The sequence below is a fragment of the Oenanthe melanoleuca genome, chromosome 1 (assembly GCF_029582105.1).
Source record: "Oenanthe melanoleuca isolate GR-GAL-2019-014 chromosome 1, OMel1.0, whole genome shotgun sequence".
Classification (NCBI taxonomy): domain Eukaryota; kingdom Metazoa; phylum Chordata; class Aves; order Passeriformes; family Muscicapidae; genus Oenanthe; species Oenanthe melanoleuca.
Genome location: NC_079333.1, coordinates 86,847,950 through 86,860,572, shown reverse-complemented (window position 1 = coordinate 86,860,572; position 12,623 = coordinate 86,847,950). Strand labels below are relative to the sequence as shown.

General features: G+C 44.1%; 1 protein-coding gene across 1 annotated transcript; it reads left to right on the top strand.

Moving 5' to 3' along the window:
• Positions 1-747: 747 nt before the first annotated feature.
• LOC130249679 (coagulation factor X-like) lies at positions 748-11,737 on the top strand. The gene is made up of 8 exons (XM_056484689.1): positions 748-1,084; positions 3,250-3,413; positions 4,801-4,825; positions 7,006-7,119; positions 7,693-7,833; positions 8,435-8,685; positions 9,487-9,604; positions 10,391-11,737. The coding sequence occupies exons 1-8, from the start codon at positions 1,003-1,005 to the stop codon at positions 10,930-10,932; spliced, it is 1,437 nt and encodes a 478-aa protein (XP_056340664.1). The 5' UTR covers positions 748-1,002; the 3' UTR covers positions 10,933-11,737.
• The last annotated feature ends 886 nt before the right edge of the window (positions 11,738-12,623 follow it).

Below are 12,623 nucleotides of genomic sequence, written 5' to 3'. Positions count from 1 at the left end.
ATTAGAAAACAGTTTGACTATCTCATGCAGAATTAATGCTCTAGATTGTTCAAATAATGCAGAATACCAATCACAAAAGCTTATCAGCAAGTAGGACACAATTGATCATACTCTATTATTAGAGGAAAATATTGTCATCCTATGGTACATATACCATGCAATACTGAACATCCTATAACCTGTTTTACTGTCAGAGAAGGAAGTTTTACTGTTCATTTAGGTAGTGAACTGAACTAGGAAAGGAAGCAAATTTCAGAGACCTGAAAAACAAGAAATAGCCGCACAAAGTGACTTTTTCAAAACAAATCTGGGTTTTATATTATACTTTTAATAGAGCAGCCTGCTTAGGAAAGCCGAGAAGATGAAGGAGACCCGATGGCTGGCTCTGGAAGCACCTCAGACGTGGCCTCCGCAGCGCAAAAACTCCCGAGAAACGGGAGACTGAGGCAGCTTCCTCCGGCTGAGGCCACGGCTCCAAAGCGCGGAGCCAGCAGGTTCCAGTGCTGGATGCGGACGGGACACACGGCGGGGAGCGGCCGGGGCTGCTGAGGGCTGTTGAGGGCTGCTACCAGGGCTGCTGAGGGCTGCTGAGGACTGCGGCCAGGGCTGTCAGGGCTGTGAGCCCGGCTTTGCCCAGCGACGGGCCGGGGCCGCGCCAGCTTACTGAGGGGAGGATTCGCTTCCCTTCCTCCAAAATAAAAGGTGCAAAACAAAATAAAACAAAACAAAACAAACCCCACTGCCTCGGGCTTTAAAAAAAATAAAGAACAAAAAGAAGAGCAGCCTCATTCCCCCGGCTGAGAAATCCCGCCGCGCCCGTCACCCTGTCACGGCGCTTCCGCTATTTCTGGGCAGGGTGAAGCAACGCGGCTTCAGTCTCACCCCGCCCGAGGGGTTGAAGACTTCGGCTCCTGTCAGTCCCGTCAGTCCCGTCCCGTCCCGTCTGTGCCGTCCCGTCCGTGCCGCCGGCGCGGCCCCGGGAGCGCCCTCGGCGGCGCCGCCATGGCCGGGCGCCTGCTGCTCCTGCTGCTGCTGCTGCTGCTCTGCGCCGCGTTGCCCGCCGAGCCCCGCGCTCAGGGAGGCGGTAAGGCAGCAGCTTTTCCATGTTCCCGGGAGCGGGGAATCTCCATTCCCAACAGTCTCCGGGGGGAGGCGGGGGGCTGCCGGCTGAACGCCGGAGGCGGTGCCGGTCAGTGCTGCGGGCCGGGGGCGCGCACCGGGAGCGTACCGGGGAGGGGAGCGGGCAACCCACGGCTCGTCTGGCCCGGCAGGTTCGCTTTCCACAGGGCTGAGGGCTTATCGGCACCTGTGCCGACCCCGCACACCGCCGTAGAGCGGGGAGCTGAGCTCCGGGGGCGTCTCGGGACGGTGCGGGGAAGGGATTGCCCGCCGTTCGCACAGAGAACAGCCGCCCTGAGGTGCAGCCTGAGGTGCTCCCGTGTGAGGGGAAGCCTGGCCGAGGCTTGGTTGGATGCGCTTGGCCTGGAGGAGCTGGCGGGGGAGCAGGTCCCTGTCCTCTTGTGCCGCCAGGGTCAGCGCCTGAGTCCAAGGCAGCATCAGCAAATAACTTTCCAAAAGCTTTTAAATATTCCTTCAGTGAGTCCGACTGCTTGGGGTTCAAAACGAGGTCTTTGACATGTTTCTGGGAATATCCTGCTTCGGTTGACCAATGCCTGTTGCTCCGTGATGTCTCTAAAGAAGGAAATGTGATGGAGAGCTTGGGAAAAGAATGAGCAGCCTCGAAAAGTTTAAGTTCAAGTTTACAAAACATCCGCTTATGGGTGGCGTGAAAGCAAAGGAATATAGAGGTGATAACCCCAGCGGCTGTGTCCTGTCACTTTCCTGTCGCTGGAGTAAGGGATTTAAGGACAAATAAGATACTGGGTGAATTGACCTAACAGTCGCTGAGCTGCAAGTTAAAAGTCCTTTCTGTAAGCCTTCCTTGAGAGAAGCCTTTTCAAAGTAAATGGGGCTTCAAATTAAGGGATTTGCTTAATATAAATAACACAAACAGAACTTGTCTCCCTGTGGATGATCCACCAATTTCAATGAAAGTAGAATAAGTCTCCTCTGTGCTTACTTGGAGGATATTAGGGTATATAATTACTATTAGCAAGTTTATTTGTCATTGAATAATTAAGCTGCATGAAGAACGCTTCAAAAGGAATGTGCAGGCCTCCCAGTGAGCATAAGCCATTGTCCTTGAAGTCACATCTGCAGCACACTCTTCCACACTCCAGCCTGTGAGTGGAAAGTATTTCCTCAATGTAAATTCTAGAATTTACATTGCTAGAATTTGATTAAATGCTAACTTCCAAACTCTTCACACTTTCCTAGAACATATACCCTTTACCGGGTAATTGGCAACTTCTTTACTACAGTTTTGTTTTTATTTTTCCTGCCTGTTAACTTGTGCACAAGAGACTGGAGAATAATGCTATTGTTCACAGAGGGAAGTGCCTGCAACGATTTTAACGATTTCATGTCTTTGATCCTCTGGTTGAAGTCAACAGCTACCTGAATCTTGAACTTGAAGGCAGCAAGTTTCAGGCTTCTGTAACACCAAGCTTTTCAAAAATAAAACAACTCAGCAAACTGACTTCAGGCTGTACTTTCCTGCTAAAGCTGATGTTCATTTACTTATACTTTTCTTTTTTACTTATCTTATTTACTTATCTTATAAGGCAGCTGCCTTAGCTCTACATGCACATAAATCAGAAAGTAGGAGCATTTCTACAGGCAACTGGGAGGTGCTGTTAAGAAGGCAGGAAGATCCCAGGGCAGTGCAGTGGGATTTCCAGCTGCTGTAAGATCCATTGCTGCATCTTGAGTGGCATTTAGTTTCTGCAAGACAAGCCCCTGGAGCAGACAGTGGTGTTGCCTGGTGGTCAGCTTTAAAAACAAATCTAGGAATGTAATCTCCCCAGCATTATGGGAAAGTCATTCAATTCATGAATGAGTCTTGAGCAGGAACAGCAGGAATATAAGCCCTCATTGGCAACCTTTTCAAGATTAAAAATAGTAGGAAAGAATTTTGGGGTCCCACATTTTGTTCTGAGACTATTGATTCTCAGGGAGACTTCTCTGAAAGACCCTGGGATGTATCAGCCTATGTCAGGACTAACCTCACAGGTAATGTTATGTACAGGTAGTTTGATCTGTTTTGGCTTTGTTTCTACTTCACTCATTTGTCATGACTTTTCCGCAATCAAATGTTACACACCTGTATATTTTTTCTCTGTTATGTAGTATTATTCATCAAGAAAGAAAATGCTGACAAGTTTTTGGAAAGAACAAAACGTGCCAACTCTTTCTTAGAGGAAATGAGGAAAGGGAATATTGAAAGAGAATGCAATGAGGAGCGCTGCTCAAAAGAAGAGGCAAGAGAAGCTTTTGAAGACCAGGAGAAAACTGTAAGTATGAACTAATATGAAATATAGGTCTATATATTTAATGTTTTAAAACTACAATTCAAGTCCTTTGAGCTGGGCATCAAAACTCACAGGTTGTTCCCAATCACTTAACACAAAGAACAGTGATTGACTATGGGTGGAATTGGTAAGGCAATAATCATCCCATAACAGTCTTAATTTAGCTCTTGCATGGCCAGCCCATGTTAAATCCTCCATTCTTTTGCCCATTCTGATCTGTTTAATCGCCATTGGAAGTTATTTGACCTTCAACGGCTTTCTTGCTATCAGTGTGAAAATATGCTCATCCTATCTGGGTTATATACCTAAGTGCCATGACTGTGGTCAAGACAGCCCATGGGAAGTCTGAGAAGGCAAGTGCTGACATAGAACCTCATGAGGGAATTTCACTGAACTTATCTCAAGCAGATTTGCTTGTAATTTTGTAGCTCTCTTTATTTGAATTGAGAGAATGTATACTGTGAGCATGCCTTAATGCCTTAAATGCCTTAATGTTGATTGGAATGATGTTTGTGTGACTCTTGTGTCACCTGTCCTACCCCAATGGCTTGCTTAACTTTAGACAGAAATGTGTTTGTTCCCAATCTGAAGGGAAAGTTAAAGACATGGGGCAGCTGTGTGGACTGGAGCAAGTAGAAAAAGTGGTATTGCAGACATAGACTGTGGCTATATGGCTGTTTAGAACTACCCTGAAACTGGAGCTAAGGCCAGATTCACTTCCCTGTAGCATTACTTAATGGGCAGAATGTTCTTGGAGTGGCCCTAAGGTGTCCTGGATGGGAGTCATGGGTGCATCGCCATATTCAGACCATAAATGTTGACTTAGCTGTAGCAGAACCAGCACAACCTGTTCTGCCTGGTGACCAGATGTCACTGGAAAGGACTGTCGTGGAGAGACAGCATCCTGGAGTCCTCAGTGCAGACAGAAAGGAGAGCACAGATCAGACAAAATACTTTTAAATGTCAGGGTTTGTGAGGTCCTGATTGATGGGAATCTGGGGTGGGGATCAAGACTGAGAATTTGGCATTACGGGAACGTAAGTAAATTCTGTCAAAACTGGTGGAAAGATAAGTGTGCAAGAAATCAAGTGGTTTATGCTGAACAGGTCACACTGGAAAAACTCTAAGGACTTTCAGATGTTTCTGAAAAACGCATGAAACATTTTTCTGTAGAGCTGGGCACCATATGGATCATATGGTTTTAAGTTATTAAATGGTAATGGTGGGCTGCAAGGCCCTGTATGTATCTATAATGTAAATATTTGTTAACTGCAAGTATCCTGTGTATGAAAAGTCTAGTATTTTTCTGAGGAATTCAGTAATTCTTATCTATTTCCTTTTTTTCTCAATTTCCCACATTTACCTGTAGGAGGAATTCTGGAACATCTATGTAGGTAAGAAACACTCTGTGTTTGTTTAGAAGGTTAAGCTCCCTTATTGCAAGGTTTGAAAGGATGCACCTCTTAAGTAACCCCTTCTGCTCCCTTGCTTTCTCTCTTTTCACTCTGGGGCACCCTCATGTTCTGTTTCCTCTGAAAAGAGTATATGGTTTATTGCCTGCTGTTGAACCCAGTTGCTTTATTTGAAGGCAAGGTTCAGCTGTCTCCAGTTGCTGGGCTGACCTTTGTCCACTCAAAAAAAAGTGGTCCTTTGCATGCAAAGGACAGTGAGGAGCAGAAACTGTGTGTGGGACTGCCAGAGTTTTCCTTCAGAGGGGCAGCCCCAAGTGGGAGAATTCAAGATGCAAAGAGTCAAGGGTGTCTCTCAAATGCCATAACCAACACAAAGCTAAATTGCATTGCATAGTTATTTGCAAGTTTCCTGTCACCTTCCATGCCAAAGTGTTGTTGATTCCTGTATTAAAGAGCACTTTTTGGGTTGTGTTTTTTACAGAGATATTTGGCATTCAAGGAAATATATGCCAGTAGACAGCAGATACTACCTAACAGTTTTCTATCTTTTTATCTAGATATGTGAGTTTTATTTATTAGGGTTCTAGTGTTTCTAAGCACTTTGCAGGGACAGTTTTTTAATGTATTTGATAACATGTTCTCCAGAAAGTATATGTCCAGTTTGCACACTAGGAAGAGTACCTCCAAAATGTTGATCAAAGACAGCTCAGCTTTGTCTTTTGGAATCTGCAGAAAAACGAAGTGTGTTGCCATGAAGAAGACACAGACTTTCACAATCCTCTGAGCAGGGGATGAACTCTGCAACCTACAGACTAAAATTTCAAGCAAAGGCTGTGTCAGTGTTACAGTAAACAGGATTGGAATATTTCAAACCATTTTCTTCTGAGAATACAAGCAGCAGAGTATCAGTGCCAATGCTCTTCGCAGAAATGTTAGTTTTCATACATTTTAAACCACAAATACTTTATGGGTGTTCAGTATTGAAAACCACAGCTATGTTCAGCCAAGTTACTAGAACAATTTGTTCTTGCTTATTTTTTCAGTACAGGATTCTGCAATTCATGCAATATTGGTATAAAACTCATTACCACAGATGCAACTACAGTGTAGGGTAAGACTAAATAAGTATGTTTTCTAACAATAGGATGCTGCTTAGCTAACACCATTACAGAATAGAGTACTATGGCACTGCAGAGGAGGCAGAAAACAGAAGATGTAGTCCTTCAGTCTGTCTTTTTTTTTTTATTTATTTATTTATGTTGGTCTTGCCTTCCCTCTGATAAGCATGGATATGAGTTTCTAGAGCCTCCGTGGCTGGAGCATTTGGAGAGCTATTTGCTTTGGCCACATGCAGGTAGAAAAGGGATCTTGATATGTGGTTGCAGTACACAAAGCCCAGCAACTGTTCCCTTTGGCAGGCAAAGCTGCAGCAGATGAGGTCACAGTCCAGAAATACCACAGAGGGAGCATGCTGGATCCTTAGGATGTGTAACTTCTTACATATTGTTTCTTCTATGGGCATTGATGTTTCAGCTGTTCCAAAGAGGAGCAGAACAAGTGGTAAAATAGGGGAATATGTTATCTAAAGCAGCAAATTATCCAGCGTCACTTTTCTGAATATCCTGATTTTGTATGAAGCAGAGAAAGAACTGTAGGGAAATACAAGGCAGAAGTTCAGAATCCTTAGGCAGTAATTGCAATGTAGAAATGTCCTGTCAAATTCTCACAGGCTTCACTGTATGTTTATTCTGACTACAATCACAGTAACAAAGAATATTCTGAGTTGGACAGACCCACAAAGATCATTGAGTCATTGATGAATGGCCCAAACAGGGATCAAATCTGCAGCCCTGTCCATATTAGCACCATGCTCTAACCAACAGACCTAATCTCATTATCTCCCCACAAAATAAGGCTTGTGAACACATCCAAATACAGTGGCTACTAAAAGAGATTGCAAAGCTGAGGATGTGTAGATGAATCATTGCAGGTTTGAAATTAATGCATTTATATTGTTTATTCCATCTGGAATGTGGCAACAAACATATATTTATATTTTAGAAGGAAGGATGAAAGATGGCATAAGAAAACTAAGGGCTCTTCCATGTTGACTGAAAATGTTTGCACACTACAATAATTTGGGCTTTGGTTTGTTTTTGTAGATGGGAACCAATGCAGTTCAAATCCTTGTCACTATGGTGGCCAGTGTAAAGATGGAATCGGTTCCTACACTTGCACATGCTTGGATGGTTATCAAGGCAAGAACTGTGAATTTGGTAAGTTTCTGCTTTAGAGAACTGTGATGGTGAACTTCCCAGGCAGCTTTGCAAGGGAGCATGTTTTGCATGGAAATCCTTCCTGGGGCTCGTTTCTGTGGAATAGAGCTGCCACCATGACCTTGCCACGGGAGGAAATATCATTAGCCCAGAAGTAAGAGTGGGAGTGTGGAACTGGGGTTCAGTCAGAGGACCGAGGGGAGTGATGAGGAATTGAGATTTTAGGGCAGGAAGGAGAAATCATGTGAGGATTTACACAGTTATGTTCTCTGTTAGTGCTTCGTTCATTCTTCTCCTGACAGTTTGTCTCTGCTTTTCTGAGCTCACCATGCCCTGGCCACTGGGCCCAGTCAGACTTGGCAAGTATATCTGGTGTGCTGGATGCAGCTGCTTTGTAAGGCACAAGCTGATGTTCAGCACTCACATCAGTTATTCCTGAAAAGTGCTTCAGGTGCTGCTTGGCAGGTGGAGACACAGATCCTGCTTAAAGATTGTGCTTTGTTTTAGAGAACTTCCAGATCTTCTGTGAAGTCAGTGTTTATGTACAGTTTTTCTCCCACTGTTCTTTTCTAGTCATCCCAAAGTTCTGCAGAATAAACAACGGGGACTGTGAGCAGTTCTGCAGCGTCCGGAGAGATGGACGGAAGGATGTGGTGTGCTCCTGTGCAGATGGCTATGCTCTGGCAGAGGATGGCAAGCACTGTGTTGCAACAGGTACAAAGCCATGTGATAAACCAATAGCAGTGGGGAGACTTGGTTCACAGTTAAGGGATGGCTTGGTTTACACTTAGAAGGATGTCTTTTGAAGCACCAGTATCTTACATGACATAGAATCAATATTGAGGCCAACTGCTTTGTATTTCAAAAGCTTTCCATTTGTGAGGTGCTGTGATGGAGTGGATCAAAATCTAGGTGATGTTCAACCCTTTGCAAGTTGCCTCTCAGCAGATTACCAGAGTAAATTCCACTGTTGTCAGGAGAAAAATAATTGCAGTCATAACTCGTTTTCTTAAATACTGAAATGCCACATGAAATAGCAGCCTGCAAAACTTTTCTTTTCAAAACCTTTCTTTTTTTATAGAAACTGAGAACATTAGATAATTGTAATTATTGCTACTTGGACCTGTATATTTTTGCACTCATATAAAAAGACAGGTCAGAGGTGTCAAACGTGGTCATGATGTTATTTATTATATCCTTTGAAAAATTACAATTGCTCTCCTTAGCCATATTACTTCACTCTGTTTCCTCAGCATTTCCAAGAAGTTTTCACTCATGCTGGCATTTCTCTTCATTGTAAATTCTTGTTTTACAGTGAAATATCCTTGTGGAAAAGTTTTTCTGGTGAGGAACAAAAGGTCTGTTCTTTCACCTGCTGACTACAGCAATGGAACGAGTGATGAAGGAGACCCTCTAGCAAACGAAACGAGCACAGAGGAGATCTTTGCAGTTACCACAGAAGGCCCAACCCCTCCACCTGACAACAGAACAAGCAGCAAGACTCCATATGTCGATACCAGGATCGTTGGTGGGGATGATTGTCGTCCTGGCCAATGCCCATGGCAGGTAAATGGAGGGGGTTGTGCCCTGCATGTGGGCAGAGTGTCTCTGAGGGAAGATGAGCAGTGGCTCCTTCCAGCTGGCTGCCTTCTGAATGTGACCCATGTCTTGTGCCAGTGGCAGGAGATGTGGCTGAGCTGTGTGACCCTGGACACTTGGATGTGCTGTTCTGCAAACTGCAGCCTCACGGTGTCAAAAGAAAAGGCTTTGTGCCATTTTAGATGGAACTGCCTACCCTATCCCCAGAGAGGACTTTTGGATCATGCTGGTGTCCCAGGATGTTTTTGCAGCTTATATTTTGGTTCTGTCAGAGACCATGCACTCAGGCAGAACACCTGAGAGTAGGGTGAAAAAGCAGATAAAGCCAGTGTTTTGCTTTACCTAGACAACCTCATGTCTCAGTTCTACTCTTGAGTTTGAGCCAAACTCTTGAGCCATGTGAGCCAAAATGAATTCCTGCATTTGGGACATTCTTTGGGGGGTGAGTCCAAGGGATGGGGTGATCCAGACTCTGCACTCTGCCTGCTCACTCAGTCAGTGCCTGAGGGACATTGCTCAGCACTGGGAGTGAGGTAATGAGGAAGCCAAATGTTAGCTTCACATAAAGACAATTGAGAGTCTGTAGCACTAGAAGTCAATCTGTGGCCTCTGCACCTGGGAGTGCAATACTAGGAGAGACCTGGAGGGCCAGGCACATGTTGCAGTGAGAAGAATCTCTGTAGTGTGCAGAGAAATCAGTTAGCTCCTTACAGCTCATTGACATTAAACTGCACTTCTTCCTTCTGCCCTTACCTTTTTGCTTCCCAGGCTGTTCTGTTAAACGAGGAAGGAGAAGAGTTTTGTGGTGGAACTATTCTGAATGAAAATTTTATACTTACTGCAGCTCACTGCATAAACCAATCCAAAGAAATCAAAGTTGTTGTTGGTGAGTGATTATTTCTTTTCCTCCTCTGAGGTGGGACTATCTGTTGTGCCTAACCTTCTGTGCCTTAAATCTCCTGTGACATGTACTCATGATTTATTAAGGTTTGCTACCTTCTTGCTGTGCTTCGTAATTTCTTGTTATTGTGAACATCCTGCTTTGTAACAGCAGGAGCAGCTGATGTGGAAGGTGACAATGGTGCCTTTCTTTCTTCTCTGCCAGCTAGCAGGAATTGATTACAGATACAAATATTCTAGAAATGTTGGCTATCAATATGTTCAGCAGAGCAGTGCTTCTGCAGGAATCTCATCATTCCTGGCACTTCAGAATCATCCAGATTTCTTCCTGCAGGAACCCTCAGTAAAGCTATGCCTCATTGACTAGAGCACAGAGGAACAAACTCAGATTTATCAGTGCTTCCCTTTTGAGCCAGGACACAGGATCAACACAGCTTCACCTTTGCAGTGTTTTAGCCCAGACCTTGTTCTCTTCTCTAAGCAAGGCTCAAGCTCCTGTAAGTGCTTCCACACAAAGCTGCATTAGTTTAGCTGAATCATTTTATGTTTGGATGTAAACTGGTACAAAATCTTCATAGCCCAAATGTCAGGACCCAAGCTGATCCAGTTGCAGCTGAGAAATATTGCCATATCAGTTGACAGTTTCCTTCTGTGATCTAAGGTCCTGGGCAAAGTGCTCAGAGTGATTATACTGCTCTGTTCCTCTGTCAAGATTGTTCTTAAATTCTTATCCTTTCTCCATATTAATGTCCCATTTAATGTTCTTGTACAGGTGAAGTGGACAGGGAGAAGAAAGAGCAGTCTGAATCGACGCACACTGTGGATAAAATACTTGTTCATTCTAAATTTATTCTTGAGACTTATGATAATGACATTGCGTTATTAAAGCTGAAGGAACCTATCAGGTTTTCAGAATTCATCATCGCAGCGTGTCTTCCCAAAGCAGATTTTGCTAATGAAGTTCTGATGAACCAAAAGTCTGGGAGGGTTAGTGGCTTTGGGCGTGAATTTGAAGGCGGACGAAGATCCAAGAAACTGAAGGTGCTCGAAGTCCCCTACGTTGATAGGAACACTTGCAAGCAATCCACTAACTTAGCTATAACTGAGAACATGTTCTGTGCTGGATATGACACAGAGCAAAAGGATGCTTGCCAAGGAGACAGTGGTGGCCCCCATGTGACCAGATATAAGGATACTTACTTTGTTACTGGAATTGTTAGCTGGGGTGAAGGATGTGCAAGGAAAGGCAAATATGGTATCTATACCAAACTGTCCCGGTTCTTGCGTTGGGTAAGAACAGTCATGAGTGTGTAGTGGTGGTGTGTGCCCTGATGTGCCCTGATCCTTCTTGTTGGCTGCCACAGTGCAGGATTGGTAATGGAAACTTCCTCTTCTGGCACATCTGCTAAGTTTGTTTTGAGATCTGATTCCTTAAAGTTATGGTCTGCTTCCATTTGTATTATTCCTGGTTCTAAAGCACATCTTTGTGGACTGTGGAGGTGTTTGGAATTGGTTGAAAGAGGGAATTTCCCCAAGCAAAAAGGCTGCTGTATGGTGTCTTTGGCTTCTTTTCGATACTTATCAATATCACTGTGGTTGCACAAGTGCTCCTACCATGGAGGTTCCTAAACATGTTCTGGACAGTCACTAATCATGATGAAAGCAGGAGGGATGAGTGTCATTCAGTTCTCATATTGCAATCATCTGGCTCAGTAGGGAGTTTGTTCTCACTGGAGCCATATATTTTCTACCTTTAAGAAGTGTTCAGAAGTTTAAGGGAGCAGAGGATTTTGCATGACAAAAGCTGAGACACAATCAATTAATCAATGTTTGATGCAAAATAACCACACGTTCCACAAAATGGCTCGATCTTATCAGAACAGCTTATTAAAAAGGGGTTTTACTTTATAAGGATTGTACTTCACTTTATTTTTACTTGTACATTCTGCTCATCAGAAAAACTGTATGTGCATGGTCACTATTTTGCATATCTTGTTCTGGGTTGTGGATGGCTGAGGATTGGAAAGCTCCTTACAAGTGGATTGTTCTAGACGTTTCTGTTAATTGCATTATTGATGTACACCAACATTTGAAATAAAACATTCTTTCTTTTTTGTTCTCCTTTGGTTGGCTTCTTGTCTAACAAAGCCCCATCAGCCTCTATGCTTCTGACAATTCTGATGGCTTTTCTAAGGCTCCTCCAATCTCTTAGGCTCCCCTGTACTCTGAGGAGCACTGAACTTCATTAGACACCTGCTACATCTCTCTCAGGCTTTAGCTGATACTGGCTCCTTTCACATAGCAGGTGCGGTGGGCAAAGCAGACTGACAAACTCAAAATACAACTCCACAAACAGGTGGAATTGCTGCAGTCAGCACTAACCATGGGCAGGACGCTGAGTGGACAGGTCTGTTACCCCAGCTTGATGGTCTTGACCTGTAGAGCTCCTCAGTGTACTTACTTCAATGTTTACTGAGCAGTGTTTGTTCCCTGAGTTCTCCTGTGCCCTGGATTCCTGTTCAAATCCTTTGTCCCACGGGGTACTGTGTCTTGTGCTCAATCAGTGTGAAAGACCCCTCTTCAAAGGAAAACCTCATGACTGGGTCCTGCCCAAATCCAACTTACATACTCTTGCTAAGGGCTTTCTCCTACTTAAGCAGAGTTTGAGGACAGAAGCAAAACACAGACCGGGCTGTAAAGGTAGTGAGGTCGCTGAAGGCAACACTTCATGTCCATTGCTCTTTCTGTGCCAGCATCTCTGCCATGCTGAGAGAACATGAGTGAAACATCTGTTTGCCTCTGGACCCCTATCAAAGGTCATAAGCAACCCTAGGATATTCTGCAAAAGGAGGAAATTAAAGTACACTCTTTTTTTTTTGTCATGTAGACAAATGATTTGGGAATTTCACAGATTTCACATAGCAAATTTGAACATACTGGAAAATCCAGGAAAGGGACACAGCACACAGCTGCTGAGTAAGCAGGTGGGTTTTAAGATACTGGAA